Source organism: Hippoglossus stenolepis, chromosome 7 (genome assembly GCF_022539355.2).
Source record: "Hippoglossus stenolepis isolate QCI-W04-F060 chromosome 7, HSTE1.2, whole genome shotgun sequence".
NCBI classification, from domain to species: domain Eukaryota; kingdom Metazoa; phylum Chordata; class Actinopteri; order Pleuronectiformes; family Pleuronectidae; genus Hippoglossus; species Hippoglossus stenolepis.
In genome coordinates this window covers 10,846,702-10,864,934 of record NC_061489.1, presented here as the reverse complement: position 1 = coordinate 10,864,934, position 18,233 = coordinate 10,846,702, and the positions used below count along the sequence as shown (strand labels likewise).

Below are 18,233 nucleotides of genomic sequence, written 5' to 3'. Positions count from 1 at the left end.
GAAGATGCAGTTCCAGTGTTCCCCACAGGAGGCTGACATTGAGCAGACTGGGTTCCTCTCAGATCGGCGGTGACAGCAGCAGCAGTCAGTCCCTCAGTGAGAGCTCAGCCTCAGCAGCTCCGCTCCGAGATGGCGTCTCTCCTGCAGCCGGAGAAAGTTGTGTATCTGGTCCGCGGAGAGAAACGGATCCGAGCTCCTTTATCTCAACTCTACTTCTGTCGCTACTGCAGCGAGCTGCGGTCTCTGGAGTGCGTGTCTCACGAGGTACGTTCACCCGAGGCTTTAGACGAGCTAGCTGCTAGCTACTTTGTTGTTAGGCTACCCGGAAGCAGCTGTGACGAGTAGGCGGTTAGCCCAGCCGTCTCGCGCGCTGTATGGGTAAGGTGCCTGTCACTCAGGCCAGTGTCCTCGTCTCATTGGCTTAGCAAGCAGCGGGTTCACTTCCGTTAGCGTTCTGCCCAGAACAAGCTAACGCTGGTTAGCTCTTGCTATTCTTCAACTTCAGCTCAAACTAACCGGTTGGCTGACATCTATAGAAGATGATCATGATATCTGATAAGTGAGAAAACGTTTTTCTGACTTTGCTCCATTATAACTGACGTCCTCACCGTCAGAAAGCTGCTTGTTAACGTGGCTCAATGTTATGGACACCACACCCAGACTGACACAGATTATTCCTCCATGGCAATTTCTCATTGATAGTGAGAGGCTTTTCTTTGTAAACATGAGACAGTTCATTCTATAAACCATGAAAATACCCTCTTTGTCTTTGTACCTCTCTGTTTCAATAAATGCTACTGATTTATTTAGGTTGCTGTTATTGACACACTGATATTCCTATAGATGTGGATGCATAGTTTGACACACACTTCTGTTTCTGGTGATCAGGTGGACTCCCACTATTGTCCCAGCTGTCTGGAGAACATGCCCTCTGCAGAGGCTAAGCTTAAAAAGAACAGGTGAGACTGACCGTCTTTACTCAGCACTCATCCGTCTGGTGTCTTTACCTCATTGCATTCATCTCACTTAAATTTCCTCCTGATTGTCTCCATTGCAGGTGTGTCAACTGTTTCGACTGCCCATGCTGCATGCACACACTGTCCACCCGGGCCACCAACATCCCGGCTCCTCTGCCTGATGATCCCACCAAGACGGCCATGAAGAAGGCCTACTATCTGGCCTGCGGTTTCTGTCGCTGGACCTCCAGGGATGTGGGAATGGCTGACAAATCAGTGGGTGGGTACTTATGTAATGTTCACATTCAGCTCCAGTTGGTATAGAAACCACGAGCAGTGCATATCTTGTGTGGAAGGTTTGTTGTAATGCCTGCTTTCAGAGTTCTGCAAGGATGGCTTTGGTTTTTTTTTGTATACTTGATGTAAGCATCAACAAAAAGCCAATGGGATTTTTTCCATTATTACATATAAGGCCCTGTGACAAACAAACTTTTTTCCAGCAAGACAATCTCCACAAATATACACCACGTAAATGATTTGTGAACACGAAATACAATTGCCAGAAGTAAAAAGCTAATATTTGGCTACAGGGCCACAGTCACACATTAAGCTTCCACTTTGTAATTTTAGTAAGTGTTCTTACCTCTTCTGCATAAGCCTTTCCTCTTGTGAGTGTAAGTATAAAGGCAGAGCAATGTGTCAAATTTAGTGTTTGGCATGGTGACCGGACAACCTTTCCAGTCTAATTTATCATGTTTGCATCAACTCTTTTTATAAGTAAAAGCTTAACAAATCACAAGTGGAGTATTTACTGATGTATTTTGTATCACAGAAGAATATGTGAATAGATCTTGAGCTTGTGTTAACCACAGGCCTTATTACAGGCATCTAACCTTACTTCAGGATGATGGAACATGTCTCTTGAACTTGTCTCCCTGCTGCACTTTGTTACTGTCTCGAGTCTGATGTTTTTGTATGTTTTTGTTCACTGCAGCCAGCGGTGGATGGCAGGAACCAGAGAACTCTCATACTCAGCGGGTAAGTTTTTGCCTCTGGCCATCTACATTCTCTTCACTTGCTCACATGATTCCTGATCATGCATTACTTTTGCTTTTGAGTAGATGTGGGGAAGAGGGGAATTACTCTTGTTTTATAGATTTTTTTTTAGTTTTTTTATTTATCTTTTTGTTCTTTGCAGATCAACAAGCTGATCGAGTATTACCAGCAGCTGGCTCACAGAGAGAAGCAGGAGAGAGACAGGAAGAAGTTGGCCAGGAGACGACAGTGCATGCCACTGGCATTCTCGGTATTCTGCTCCCTCAGAACCCAACAGTTCAAATGTCCTAACATTTTTTATAAATGTCAGAGTTTTGTCTCATATGTCTCTATATGTAGGTACTATTAGAAAACACAGATTAACATTATTCAGGATTGATTTGATTCAGATATTCTACCGAAATCTAAGTAATATTACAGAGAGTAAACATTATGTGTGTATGTGCCATCAGAAATATTACATTAATATAATAACAATAATTTACTGTAGTGGCTGCTTTAACTTTGGTTGGAGTGTAAGATTCAGACCATGTCCACGCTATGGATCAATATGAACCTACTGTTTATATGTTACAGAAAAACCACAAAGTCTTTCTTAATGTGAAACTGTACACTTTCAAATTGAGTCGGCCTGGTGTGGACATGGTCTTCGGGCTTCTTGAGCTTGTTGGCGCAGTTTAACACCTTCTTTCATTCTGCTTTTATAATAATTAAATGCAAAGTAGTCATTCTTGTGCTTTTTCAGCACCATTGTAAACACTTGAGCTGCAATGTCCTGCTGTTGCTCTCATTCACTGATGCATTTCTGTTGCTGTTGCATGTCACTATTGAACGCTAACTTGCTTTCACCTGGTTCTTTATTCTCTCCTTTTTTCTTTGCTTGTGCACTCTCTGATCTTTTGGTTTTTACTCCCCAGCAACACACTATTCATGTGGTGGTGAGTTGTATTTTTCACAAATTTGAGTAGTCAGTTGCACTGTCATCTCTTTATATCTGTTCCTGTCTTAATCTGTTGCCAAGTGACCTCACAGATCACATGAATGTCTCCTCGGGTAAATGAGACCGATATCCACACAATGGGAGCCTTCACGTTGGATAGAGGGAGAGAATAAAGAGGAGACTGTACAACCAGATCAAAATATCTTTCATACCAAGTCCTGAGCCGTAACTCTGTCAGAGCTGATTCTCTCCTACTATCCCCAACAGAAAGGCTCCTGTTATTGTCTTTCTCATGTTAAATGCACTCATGTGGAAAAGTAGCTGTAGATTAGGTCAGTTCATAAATTGTCCTAAGTCCCACTTAATTATCATGAGTCAAAACGGCTAAACTTTATTTTTCCTAAATCAGGAAAAATATGGCCTTGGAACCCGACTGCAGAGGCAGAGGTCTGGAGCTCCCATCTCAAGCCTGGCGGGCCTTTCGTGAGTGCTCTTCTGTCTTATAATGGGAATTACCGCTGCTTTGACTCCACACATGGAACCTGTTTCTCCCCCTTGTAAAACACTGTATAATATCGGTGACTTAGATGAATTGATTTCTTACCTCCCAGCAGCCATTGTTTCATTAATTTCAATGTGCCATGAAAATCAATTTGGAGCCTTGAAACTTGGCTTGAGATACATCGGTAATCCATCACAGCGAGCAGTTCATCACCCTTATTTCTTCTCAAAGCTACATCATCACCTTGTAGTATTATACTTGTTAGCAGGGATCATTTTTAAACCTCTACACTGGAATGTGTTCAAGGACTCTGCTTAACATCTGGAAATTGTATAATTGTCTGTGTATTGACAGAGTATGCTGTCAGATCCTGGAGGCAAATGTGAACAGTTTTCACAGGTTTTGGCGTTCAGTGGTCGAGTCTGAAATCTTGCACTTCTAATGAATTCACAATCAGTGACTTCTCAAAAGTCTCTGCCCATCTGCAACTTCAATGTTTATTTTACAAAAAATATAATAGATCTGTTAAATGGGTTACTGACCTTAAGTAAGTTTCAAGTCTTTCCTCTGAAAATGATCAGTGTCAATGTGTACCAAAATGCTTCCTCTGCTTCCTCCTCACTCAGACCACATTTGGAGGTGGTCTGGGATACACATGGACACATTATTTTCTTTTTGTGAACATAAATGCACCTCAGGCCATATATGTAGGTGAAGTCACTGACCCACCAGAGTTTATATGTATTTTTAAGCTTCTCAGTGTCAATATGTTGATTTGTTTGTGGTCAGTGCCACACTATAAACACTGATCACCACATATTGATTGATGCTTTTCTTAAATTGTTAATATCTCTCTTCGTAAGACAATTGCAGCTCATTGATTTACTCAGTCCCACACACACACGTACGTTTTCATTTGGCACATCTGTATGCACAGACAGGGTAAAAACAACATAACTTGGTCTCAAGGAACACAAATGACATACATAATTATTTGCATATAGAGCAGGAGACACTTTCATGATGCATTATAATGGCAGGTGTGAACAGATGAACTTAAATCTGTCCACTTGTGATGAGATCTCTTAGAACCGATGTTAATACCAGGTCTGAACAGGGTCTTAGATACAGGTTAAGATAATGAGAGAAGGTCAATGTGCTAAAAAAAAACCTAACCACCTGTACTTTTGGTTTGTTTATCATGTACTTAATGAGTGTTAAATACCATCAATATAAGAGATACAACAGATTGTTGACAGCAGTATTTGTTTGACTCCACCAGCCTTAAAGAGGGTGAGGACCAGAAGGAGATCACTATTGAACTTGCCCAGGCCCTTGATGAAGTGGAGCCCCTGCCTGAAGATTGTTACACCAGGCCCATCAGTTTACCGGAAGGTAAGACCTTTGTCCAGAAATCATTAAGCATCAACAATAACTTGTGTTTCTCTAACTATACATATTTATATACAAATAAAGTTATTATTATTATTAGTAGTAGTAGTAGTTAAATCTGTGTTTTGTTGATGTTAGTGACCACGCTGCGGCAGCGGCTCCTGCAGCCTGACTTCCAGCCTGCAGGGGCGTCTCAGCTCCACCCCAGACACAAACACCTCCTGATGAAGCGCTCACTGCGCTGCAGGGTCAGTACCACCTCAGGGTTTTACTCCTCTCTATCAATTATAGGTCATTGCTTTTAGAAAGATCACAATTATGTAATAACATTTTTCTTAATTTCCTCCACCAGAAATGTGAGCACAATTTGAGCAAGCCCGAGTTTAATCCTACTTCAATCAAGTTTAAAATTCAGCTGGTGGCTGTGTGAGTATTGGTCATCAAGATTCTGTCCAAAACATGTTACTGAACACCATTTTTCCATTTGATTGAAATAGAAATCAGTCTCAAGTCTGATGTAGTTTCATTTGATTAATGTTAAGCACATGTAGTTTAATATCAGATTCTTAAATGTTTTTACACAATATTTAATTTCCTTTGCAAAATAAACAATTGCCTCTATCTAACCCTAACCCTTTCTTTGTCATGGTAACCTACATTTACCTATAACTTAATTTCTCAGTTGTAGTAAAGTTAAAGCTATATTACATACACAATACTATCTAAATCCAATACATTCAACTTAACTGCTGTTAACAATTAATAAATAGAGATTTGAATGTAAGTGATGAGCACTGAGTGTGTTTGAGTGTTCCAGTGTATTGATTGTCCTTCTGTCTCACAGGAGTTATATCCCTGAAGTGAGAATTATGTCCATTCCAAATCTCCGGTTCGTGAAGGTCAGTGTGTTCACAGGTTCTGACAGGAATATATCTTTTACATGTTTTATTCATTCTGTGCGTCATCTTAACCACGTGACCTTGAGTGTGTGAAATGATGCTGAAACAACTTTGTAGTGACTTCAACAAGTCTCAATTTCTATCGTCCTTCAGTGGAATTAACTTTGCAGGCCAACCACATTATACCCAAGATGAATAGGACTGTACCAACTGCTGTAAAGACTGCCGTTTAAATAATGAGACTACAAAACAAAGCCGTAAAAGAGTACATAAGCTATTAACAAGAAAAAGCAATAAAACAAAATCACATTAGGAACAAGATAATAAAAGTTAATGTACACAAAGAACAAAGATATATCACAATTTCTAATGGAGAGTGTGTTGCTCTATTTTAAGCCTGAGAAACTATGAGACGAGAGGGATGGCGTCGTTTGTTAATAAAAACACAGTAACGCAAAGAGATTGATATACTTATATCAGTGTTTCCCATCGAATTAGATCAATCTGTCGCAGTAGCTGTGCACAGGGTGTGTGTGTGTGCGTGCGTGCATGCATGAGAGCCCGCAGGGACAGGTAAAGGATGCAGTGTCCCGCTTGCTGAGAACTGCATGACCCTTCAGAGGGTGGCGAGGGAGACTATGGCGGGCTGCCACAGTCTTAAGTAATATTTGGGAAACACTGCTTACATCAGGGACAGTCTAGAAGGCATTTAGCCGTCCAAAGAAGCTGCTTGTCACAAACATCCCTAATCAGGACAAATTGCTGCTCCCCATTCTTCAGCAAGTATCCCTGTCCCCCAGATATTTAGTGAGGTATTAAGAATGCTCCATGTTAGTATTCAAATGAACAGAGAGTTACTTTAAGAACCCCATAATGAACTTAGACAACTGTGAAAAGTTAATTTAAGTGTTTTTCCCTGTGTCTGTTTAGGAGAGCCAAGTGCTGCTGACTCTGACCAACCCAGTAGAGAACATCACCCACGTCTCATTGACCGCTTGTGAGGAGGAAGATTCTGACGACATCAACAGCACTGCCAAGGTATCGGTCTATACTTTCAAAAAGATGTCAGGGCTGTGAGTCAGTGCACGGTGGCCGAACATCAACAAACGGAGCTTGAACTGCTGGAAAGAGCATAATTTGTTTTTTCTTGAATAATATAAAGCCCTAGCACAGTTCTCGCCTGCCTCTTGTTAAATATTGCATGATCTATCGAATGGCGTTGCTGCTTTCTTTGCAGCGAGCTTCAGCGTTCAGAACGGTCAGCTCTTTCATACTGCCGGTTACTGACGGAATAGTTAGCCTGCACATCGTCTCTTATGCAGAGCGGTTGGGTCCAATTTTTACCTCCATCTGTCAGCTGTCACAGGCGCAGCTCAGAGTGCTGTGTTCCTGTGGAAAATGTTACACGAGCTGCCTGTTGCCAGCAGATGCTGCTAGTCCCTCTGTGGCTTCAGGCTGTTTGTCTTGGCCTCTTCAGTGATGAAGTCATGGGCCAGACTGGGTAAAGAAGAGCTCCTGGCCAAATCCGAGCATCTTCATGACTCATTTCCATTCACATTATGGCCAAACAGAGTGCACAGTCCGGTCATTCTGCTTGATCAGATATTTAAACAACCTGGAGGGCTGTGAGAACCACATCCAGCCATGCTCCACTCACCTCTTACTGTTTGTGTTACACCTGTACATACGGTTGTTAATGATTGTGTGGGTACACTGATTTTACCAGTAAATTATGTTTAATTAGTCTTCCGCCTGAGACAGAAATGACTGTCGACTCCGAGGGGCGAACGCATAAATCAGAAGAACCAATTTAGATTTTGGACACATTTCATCTGCTGTGATGAATGTGATACACATTCAGTCCTTTTGAGAGCGGTGAAAATATCTATTCAAAATTAGTAAAGTGATTAGTGAATATTAGAAAAACTGACACAGCAGTTACACCTGATGGATAGAAAAACTGTGGTCCAAGCCCCAAGCTCGGATGATTGCATTTACTGTAGGCCTGTTATATGAAAATAACCCAATAGTTGTTTTTATGCAACTTCCCCCAAAGTTATAGATGTTAATTATCTGTGCAAAAGTTTTTGGTACAAGACAGATGCAGAAAAAACTAAAATTGAAATATTGATGACTCAAATTAGTGCACAAATTTAATAAATTGGCCTGCTCCCTCCTCGAGGGAACATGGAAGTGCATCAGACCATCTGAAGTATTTTGCCTCATTTTCCAGCAGAGGGCGCTCATTATCAGCTCGACCATTCGAATTGCATTCGGACAATTTCGTGTCATGTCAAATTCATTCAAACTTAATTTTTTGCAAAGGTGACAGCCCTGGACAGAGCTAAAGCAATGTTGGTGAATGCTGTACATTTTTACCCTTTAGACATATTCTTTACTTAACTGTACAATTTCAAGTGGGAGAGCTCATTTAAAGTGTCATCGATCCCTCACATAGCCTGAAAATATTGCCTCTGCATTTCTGTTCAGGTCATAGTTCCCAGCAAGGAGCTGGTGTTGGCAGGGAAGGATGCTGCTGCTGAGTATGATGAACTGGCTGAACCTCAAGACTTCCAGGACGACCCAGAGTATGTAAATGCACACGCAAACAAACACACACATTGCCACAGGTCACTTTTGGGTACATTTGCACTCATTTCCTGAACCATAACCACCACTTGCCTTATCCTTACTCTGGCCTCAACCACTGACCCAAAAAGCAGCTCTTTCCTAATTAGAGACACAGCTTTCGTCCCTAGTTGGAGAAGCCGTCCCCAACCAACTCCTCTTTGGGCAGAAGATGTGTCCTTAGGGTCGCCTATGACTTAGAAATACAGAATTAGTAGTATGAGGTGGCTCCTAACCTGATCTCTGTCCTCTCCACAGTGTTGTTGCCTTCAGGAAATCCAACAAGATTGGTTTCTTCATCAAAGTGATCCCCCAGAAGGAAGACGATGGGGATGTCACCGTCTCATTTAAGATCAGACACGACTTCCGCAACCTCGCAGCTCCCATCAGGCCAAGCGAGGAGGGAGGCGAAAGCACCCCCGACGCCATTTGGCTCACACACCACGTCGAGCTGAGGCTGGGACCCCTCGCTCCCTGAACATCAATACTCCATTTGCTCTCAATCAGTCCCACAGTCATAGTGTTGGGTTCTTTTGAGCCAATTTCTATAAGATGTGGGATTTAATTCATTTTAAAGTGATTTCTGATTCTGCTCATCGTTGTGTGAGAGCAGTTAGAGATCTACTTGGCATACAGACTCAGAGTTTTCTTGTTTTATCCCAAGTTGCATCATCAGATACATTCGTGGAACTTTCAGTGTATAAAACTATATGAAATAATGGCTGACTGCAGACTGACCAATACATCTTTTAGTTGGTTTCACATTTTTTTGTTTCTTTTGGATGTCGCTAAATGAAGAAAAGTGGTGATGTGCTACATTTCACTGCGTTGTCATCCTCTCAACTTAAACACTGCACCATGTGTCAGTAAAAACTGTTTTAGTTTTACTGTGTTTATTTACAGGAAGCAAAAGCTTATATCTACAGTGCATGTAATTATTTATTCAAAATGTTAAGTTGTTTTGATTAATGAAAATGGAAAAGGATTTATCACTATGTTACATCCAGTCTTTTCTTAAGTGGCAAAACAACTTCAAGCTCCCAGCATCTGTCTTTGCACTTAACGTACATTAAATGTATTAACAGCTATGTTGAAAGGTGAGAGTGGCCATACATTAATATAATGAGATTATAGAAACGGGAGAGAATAACTAAGTGGAGTCCATGAGCAGAATCAGAAACCATATCTGAGAACGATCTGAACAACACACACACACCTCTCTGTGCTTCTAGCTTGTGTATCCTTGTCAATATCCTTTTCTGCAGACAGCATCGTATAAACTTGCATGCTTCAGCTATAGTAAACATCACACACATAAAACCACGTCATCACAGGCTTTGATCCTGTACTGCTTTCCCATCCGACTATCTTGGATGGAAGGTGATACCTGCCCCATAGTTTTACTCTTGTCAGAACTTGCACAGACGATGTATAAGGAAGCTCTGTAAATTACAGTGTTATGATTTTCACGTGTTGAGACACTATCACTTTACCTGATTTAAAGACGTATCCGTTTTGTTTGGTTTTGTAGGCATCACTGACCTCTTTCAGTGTGTATCGTAATGCTGCTGTCATTTCTGGTCTCTGGTGTGTAAACTTAGTAAAAACGAAGCCTTACAACACAGTTAATCTTCTGTACCGGCTAATAAAACAATGTGATACTGCAACACACCTCCTGACTGTTTTGTCTTTTTACGTCGAGCTGATGTGACTTTTTAAAGCATTTATGGGATGTCTTATATCCATCCTTTATCCTTAGAGTATCTATGCCGCTTATCCTTAGAGGGTTTGCAGGGCGGCTGCAGCCAATCACAGCTGACATTGGGCGATAGGCGGGGTGCGTCCTGGCCAAGTCTCCAATTTTACTGCATGGCCTTGTCTCATGTTGCGGCTGTTTTCATTATCACCACTGGATGGCACTGTAGGCAAACAGTTTTTTAGATAGTTGCCCAGCAGAGAATTTGGGGTCGACATTGGAGCATTCGGGGACATGTGCTCCTCGGTTGTGATCTTAAATGACTTCATAAGCGGAAGCAGTGCATCTGTTGATTGCCGTGTGTTTGGATGCTGCAGCACTGGACCCTGCACTGTCTGATCCGCACAGGACCAAACAAAGCTGGTGCTTTTTCTTCAGGCTGAAAAAAACAAACATCTGTCAACATTAGGAGCAGACAGTAATGGAATTTGTGTTCCCGGCAGATACCGCTTTGTTTTTCACACATATCGGCTCGGCGCGATGATGGTTTGCACACATGAGGGACAGTTTATTGCCTCTGGAAAGGCAGATCAGATACGTGCGATGCAGGCCCGCTGCAGCAGCCCCGGCCGAGGCCCCGGCTGCTGTGTAAACAGCGCGGCTCTGTCTGGGTAATAAAGCCATGATTTTTCTTTTATCTTCCGCAGATATAATCCGCTCAGAAGAGGTGGCCTGTGCGAGAGCCATAAATCACCCTTGAAGATGAGGTAATAAAGCACACATGGGGCGAAACAGCCCAGACTCCCACTCGAAGCCCAGCCGACGAGAGAGGGAGCAGGAGCATGGAGCCTGTCACCGGTGCCACTGTGTGCACATGCACTTGCTGGTGGGTGGTTGGTTGGGGGGTCGCTGCACAGCTGGGACGATCACGTTTTATTAAAAAAAGATTAACATTTGCTGCGCTGAACTCGTGCACACAGGCACGGCCATCATTTAATTTGGATGAATAGAGGAGGCAGTGACTGAAAATGACTGGATCGCACATGGCAGATGGAGATTTACGCAACCTCACCACTGACTCATGAGCAGCGACCCCCAAAAAAACACTCAAACCCTGGATGCCTCCGGTCAGGATAATATTTTCCTGGATCACAATTCAAATTATTTCATGCTCGGCGTCTGCGTGTTCTTATTTGCAGAACCTCGCACTGTAAACAGCACAGAAATGTGACCTGTGACCACGTTTCAGGGGGGATTACAAATTAATATCAGGGTGTTCCGGCAGCGTTGGGTAGGTAAGTAGGTTACTCAAGGACTTCTTCTCCTCCTCCTCCTCCGTTTTCCACTTGTGAAGACTAACATCTTTATTTATAAAGACAGAGCTGGCCAGCCTTGACCAGATGAAAAATTCCACACTGAATTACAAGTTTGACTGCACCCGGGACCTTTCCACAATTACGTCATGGCCCAACCACCAGTAACTCACCCGCAGAGGATGACAGGGGCAAGCAGAAGAGGAGGAAAAAGCCACACCTCAACAGAGGCAGTAAATCCACTCCCATCTAATGAAAACAGGGGATATACAGCAGAAGCCTGACCAACCATATCCCTCCAAGCACTGCCCCTCTCCTGGATCGGCTGTGCGTACTGTGAAAGCATGGAGACAGAGGTGTGCTTTCTCTATTAAACACATATTAGTTTGATATATAACCTGGATTTTCACCTGCTTATGCACCACAATGGTTTGGACCTGTTCTGTTTCTGGGCAGGAGGACCCAGAAGCACCCAGACTCAGAGACTCTTTTCATTCTCATCCCCGTGTTTGAGCTTGTGAAGTGGGCCCGGAGCTGCCCTCACTGATTAATTACCGCCTTCATTTTCTGCTCACCAGACCATCATCTGGTTAATTAGAGGTAATTGATGATGTCTACCTGAATGAATAACAGTGGGCATGTGGGCTTCCAAAAGCTGGGGAGGCCAACTCTTGTGAAACCTTAGCTTGTCAGGGAGGGAAAAAAAGAAAAAATAAACTTCTTCTTCCGCCGGTGCTCGTTTTGTCATTTACTTTCCACCTCCATCCATTTCCTCTTGCTTTCACTCTCAGTCTGAGCTTGGATGGCTGTAGATTGGGTGGAATGTTGACTTTGGACGCGCGGTTGAAAAGGATCGCTCTGACTCTCGACACCCCCTCTGAGCCCCTGTCCGCCTGACTGCAGGCCCAGTCTGGGCCTTCATTTATTATTTGCTCAATTGCTCACTGAGAGTTTTATGTGAGTAAGGGCACAAGTATGTCTGCACCAATGACTCTATGTACATGTATAGGTTTTATTCTTCCTGTGCAGTCATAGGTCGGCAACCTGAGCTGAGTGTCCCACATTGGGGCCTCAGTGGATCCGCCAGAGCTACAGGGAAACTGAAACTCAATAACTTCCCACTCAATAAAAAGAGCAGAGAGTGAACATAATTAAGAATTCAGGGCTAGTCTTGTTAGGATAGGGAAATAAAACTGTGAAAGGAGTAGTTAAACTGTTTGTGTGACCTTAGCCCTGTGTAACTCCACGATATGGTGTTTCTGTGACTCCACAGATGTCCGCCATCAGTACAGAGAGATAAGACAATATTTCTACAGACTGAGCAGAACCCTGCAGGCATGAATAGAGGACGAATTGAAATGTTGGATTAAAGTGTTTCAGCCTTTCAGCCCAGACAAACATTTCCTTTATTCAGACAGAAAGTAGATCTCAGTGAAATCACCCCAAAAAATAACAAACCCACTGCTGGATGACAGGTTAAAAAAAAAACCTTTGACTTCCCCTGAAGAAGGCAGCACTGCGATCGAATCATGGAGTAACCTCTGGGAAATATTCTTTTTCACGTGTTTGACGAGAGTTAGATGAGAGGATGCGTTTGCTAAATATGAAGCTGGAGCCAGAAGACCGTTAAAAAGAAAGTCTGCGGCTCTGTCTGGTGACACAAGCAGCTCCTCTAAGGGCCAGGTACTCGATGAGAAATGGTTCAGACCACATGTTGTGTGCAGCAGTTAAAGTATGTCATCAAATGGTTGGATTTTCAATTTGGAGAAAGGTAGAGGAATAGTAGGAGATACCCCTTAAATCCAACATTGTAAAGGTGCAAAGACAAAAGGGTTCCCAAGGCTGTTGGACCAGGATGTCTGAAGAAGCGTACAGGCTGCTTAAAGCTGATTAACATTTCATATTTCACCTATTTAATATGTACATAAAGTACATTTCCAACCTCTTTGCTGTATTGCAGTATTTCTGCTTAGCAGTTGTGAGCCTGGTATCAATCTACTCCTTTAATTAGTGGCCAGAAAGTAAATAGGCGTATTTCTAAAAACACCATTCTTTTAATAAGACGAGATTTTTACCGTGACATTTACACTGTGTTATGTTCCATAAAGTTCAGCTCAGACAGTAAAGCCGCCAATATCCACTCACACCTTGGCCTGAACTTTCCACAAGACCTATCTCTGCACAAACACATAATTCTACTGGCGGGACATTTTGCCCTGAGACATAAATGACACTCATTTATTTGCTTGTATTAGCAGACAGAGCGAAGCTTGAGATCCCCCTGACATTTAGAGAAAAACAGTCATGAATCTCTGCAACCCGCCACGCTAAGATCTCAATTCAATGTCCGGCACAGGATAATCCTCTGTGGTCCACGAGGATCCACCCAAACAAGGATCATTAATTGCCAAAATGAATTACATGCCCCACAGAAATGCAGCCACACGCCAGCAATAATGCAAGTTCAATAAATAGAGGATTTCAATTAGAGGCAACACTTGTAGAAGCACTGTTGTTGGCTCGCTGTGGATGGTATAGCCTCGGGCTTCTTGGGCAGCTAAGCCCCATTAGCTTCTACTGAAAGTGCGCTGCCAGCTGAGAATGTGTGGATTGATGCTGAAGACAGTGGTGGCTCCTTTTTTTTCGCCGTACAGCCGCCCAAGTGGCGTGCGGCCAAACGCGCAGAGGCCCGGTCCATCACGACCCACCCCCCCTCCAGCACACCACAAATACTGTATATCCTGGCATATAAATACAAGCAGAGAAATTCCCATCGCTGAGCAGTGCTGGGAATGTTTCACCCGGGAGAGTTAAATCAATGCAGGGGATCAATGGGATGTTCATTGGCTGTGTGGTGCAGGGACATGAAATGTCAAAGTGTACAGTAGATGTGGATTTGCTGTGGATTCTATCAGTGTTGAATTTCACAGGTTGAGGAGCCCCTCATGAGCACAGAGGACAATAAAGACCCCTGCAGAGGGAGCTTGTGGAGCGTATGATTGTTGTTCCCTATTTATATTAACATGTAATGTTTGTGTGTTTTTTCACAGGTAACTTCACTTTGTTTTGTACCAGACTGATGAGATGTGCTGTATAATTGTACAGCCCCTGTAAAATCAGCTGGCTGGTTTGTACTAGTGTTCATCTTGGATTTGACTTAAAGTGAATGACAGCGTGGTGCGTCTGTGAAAGTTCTTCCCACAGTTTGCTGACATGTCTGCAGTTCTTTTCACTGAGCAGGAGATATAATATCATGGTGTCAGAAAATTCACCACGTCTGAGACTGAGAAGTCACAGGCTGACGTCAATGTTTTCTCCCACTCAGCTGCTTGAAATCATGGTTTTAACATATGATGTGAACGTGGTACAATTTTTACTTTTTCATACTCCTGTTTACTCTGTATGTATATTCATTTATGTTGTTCTTCATTTGGGGTTTTAATTTGTTACATTTTCTTCTTTCTAAATTCAGCACTTTTTCCATCACACATCATTCGCACAACCATCAAGGGCAATTTAGGTTTCAGTGGACACTTAGGCATGCCGGAGCTGGAGGAGCCGTGGGGATCGAACCACAGCCACAACCGCCCTAATGTGCGACCACTGCAGAGCATTTCTACACTGTAATCAAACCATCCACCTTCATGACGTCATGTTTCCTCCGAAGAGACATTAGAGGTGTCTTCGCACGTGGACACTAACCCCTAAGGAAGTGGTCAGCACACCCTGTTCTTCTTCCAACCTGGTCAAACTTAACAAGTGACACTTAATAGTAACTAAAACCAGTAACTAATTTGAAAGTGATACTACGTGTGTGAGTCCAGTTAGTCCAGTGTTTATCGACTGTAAAGTGCCCATAGTCATGCACAACAAAATATGTAAATATTGTATATTTATGTATGAATAATACATAATTTATATGATTCTCTTAAGACTGGCTTTGTATGGTTACAAACATTACTGTATTTTATTGCACCTTTGTTGTAAATATCATTCTATTGTTGTCATGGCTTTTACAACCAACTGTTACAGTATTTCATTGTAGCTCATCGTCTCTAAACTACCAGGTGCTATAAAAATGACGTTTGACTAATTGATTGATGAAGCATTTCACTTAACACTTAATTAGCGTATATTTCGTACAGATGTTTTTCAAAAGGAGATTTGGATATTTCATTAATCCCTGCAAATTTGTAATCTATCTTCTGATGCAGTCGTGCGTAGTTAGGTTGACTTTTGAGTCAGTGATGATCATATTTATTGAAGTCCAAAGTGATTTGGATGTTTCGCTGCACACTGCTAACTCTCACCTTGTCTCCGTTAATGAGAACATCGTGTGTAAAAGAGTTTTATGGACACTCGGGTTCAGCTGTGGAAACAGACTGGAGATCCTGCAGAGTCTGACGGCACACAACACAGCACTGAATTACACATTTTGAAGTCATGCCTTAGGAATTTCAGACAGACTGAACTTTACTGAAACAATAAAGCAAGGAACATGTAGTGAAGTCATGATTAGGGGAAAGTAATTCACTTTCAAAGAGAAATTAGAATTTCAACCACTTTTCATTTGGTTTTAATTCAAAATTCAACTAAAAATTGTATGTTTTTATACTAATATACTATACTATAATAAATAATATATATGCTATATGATACTGGACTATAACAGGGATCTGAGCAATCTAATTGTGTGTGCAGTAGGTTATAATAAAGCTGCCAGAGACGTGTGACCCTCACTATCCCTGGAGTTGGTTGAAGCATGCAAAGGATATTTATTTTAACCAAATAAAATGCACATGTTTCATTGCTTCCTGTGGTGCCGTAAAATGACCTGCAACTGCTGCTAGTTCTAATCCGTCATAGTCATTTCTACATTTAACTCTTGAAACTAAAATGACTAAAACACTGTTATTTCTAAATGCTTAAAATTTTTATGGACGTTATCTCACGACCCCCCAGAGGGTCCCAGGCCCTAGTTTGGGAACCACTTGTGTTCTCTCTGTCTCTGGGTGCTTGAAGTGAATTTATTTTTCTTGTGACAGATTGTCGACGATGGTAAACCTCCTTCCAAAACATAGATCCAGATGAAATGAGCCTTGTCCGACCTGGTGAGAGGATGGAGAAGTAGAAATCTCCAGACATTTATTTGGATGTGTGCTGTGCAGTGGTTCTGGCTGCTGTTTATCTACCAAGTGGACCTGCCCGAGGACACAGGTCTCACAGTGAGGACATCCTGAGTCATTGCCAGGTCTTGTCACTGGTCGATGTTCTGCTGGGAGGAGCAGGGTAGATTGGGGCCGTTGGCTTTTGTCTAAACTATGTTGCTCTCTTTAATTTCCTGTTGATGGGCCTCACAGATTTGATTTCCTGCTGACGCGGGAAAGATAATCTTGTTGCCAAAGACTTTATCTGCGATCCTCAGAACCCACCCCAGCACCACCTTCTCTTCGGACGACAGGCCTCTCTGGGTTGTTTGTATTTTATAACTTGGTTTTGAGAAGACCTGGTGGGAGAGTGTGTAGAGGAAAAAGTGAAAATGAGAAACAGAGTCAGTGTGGGTATGAGGGCTGGAAGATATATTTTTGCTCCTGACTGTAGGTTGTCGTTTTTTTTTATGAGCAGAGAATAACAAACACTCGATTAACGGCAAAACATTTTACAAATCTGACGTCGATCAATTATGTGCTACATCTCCTTGTTGAGTTTGTAGAATGTATATAAAAACATATATTGGACTTTTGTGATATTGCTATCGTTGAAAATTACATTGCGATCATTAAAGATATTGTTTTATCGCCCAGCCCTAGTGGCAGCTTACACAAATTATTACATAACTTTACACACTTTATAAATCCCTCTTTGGTGTCACAAGTGATGACACAACTACAAAAGTCACACAACGGAAAACATGATGTTGTGCCATAATGCATCAAACGTGATACCATAAAATGGTGTGCCTTTCGGCATTCAATAAATTTGGTTATCAAAATAAAAATATTAAATATTAATATTAATTATTAATATTAAATAATAACTTTAATTGATTAAAGTTACCTTGGGGCACCACCCTTCAAAGGGAAAAGATAGACAATTTATTGATTAAGTCTCATAAAGGTTCTAACTACAAATTTGGAACTCTGATTAACAATTAAATTAATAACTATAACCAAAATTACCATAGAGATAGTTAGCTAAGTTGAAGGATATGGGGTTCTTGACAGTGTAGAGGTTGGCGAAATTCACTTATGCAACATTAATGAAAAAACATTTGTGAAAGAAAAATATTTATTATGAATATAATAAAGTATAAAAACACAAATTACTAACGGTCTAATTGCTAAACAAGGATAGGTATGTGTGTGTGTCTGTGTGAGTCAGCGTGCTTTCAAGATGGTCGCTGGCCAAAGAGATAACACCCTTCCCCCACCTATTGGAATGTTACGACCTGTAGAGATAATGAGGTGAAGAGTTATGCGTGTGTCTGTGTGTGTGCCAAATTAGAGAAAGTTACTAGATGTATGCAAGGAAGACTGTGAAGAGCATAACAGACTAACATTACTTTCTCAATAACTTGTACCCAACATATCACAACACCACAAATCAAACTTATAAACCTCACACAGAATCGAATAAACAGTCTTGCTTAGCCTAGTATAATTATTAAGCCCAGTTGTGTTACCAGTCCGTAGAAAGGGGAAAAAGGAAGTTGCTGTGCAGTTCGAAGTTTTGTGTCGTCTTGCTGGTTCCTGTTGAGTTGTGTAGCTCAGTTGCTGGCGGACGTTTTCCTGCAGGACATCGCGTCGCTGCTAGGACGTTGGTAGAGCTTGGAGGGCGAGGAGGTTTCCTTG

General features: G+C 42.0%; 1 protein-coding gene across 2 annotated transcripts; it reads left to right on the top strand.

Moving 5' to 3' along the window:
* The first annotated feature begins 36 nt into the window (after positions 1-36).
* On the top strand, positions 37-10,044 carry dctn4 (dynactin 4). Of its 2 annotated transcripts, XM_035161613.2 has the most exons (14): positions 37-264; positions 889-959; positions 1,058-1,236; positions 1,951-1,994; positions 2,155-2,262; positions 2,930-2,950; positions 3,362-3,435; positions 4,737-4,849; positions 4,985-5,094; positions 5,199-5,272; positions 5,691-5,745; positions 6,676-6,783; positions 8,236-8,333; positions 8,632-10,044. In XM_035161613.2, exons 1-14 carry the CDS (start codon positions 130-132, stop codon positions 8,849-8,851), a joined length of 1,410 nt encoding a protein of 469 aa, XP_035017504.1. In that variant the 5' UTR covers positions 37-129; the 3' UTR covers positions 8,852-10,044. The 2 variants fall into 2 exon arrangements, with proteins under 2 accessions (XP_035017504.1, XP_035017505.1); XM_035161614.2 differs by lacking the exon at positions 2,930-2,950.
* Positions 10,045-18,233: the final 8,189 nt, after the last annotated feature.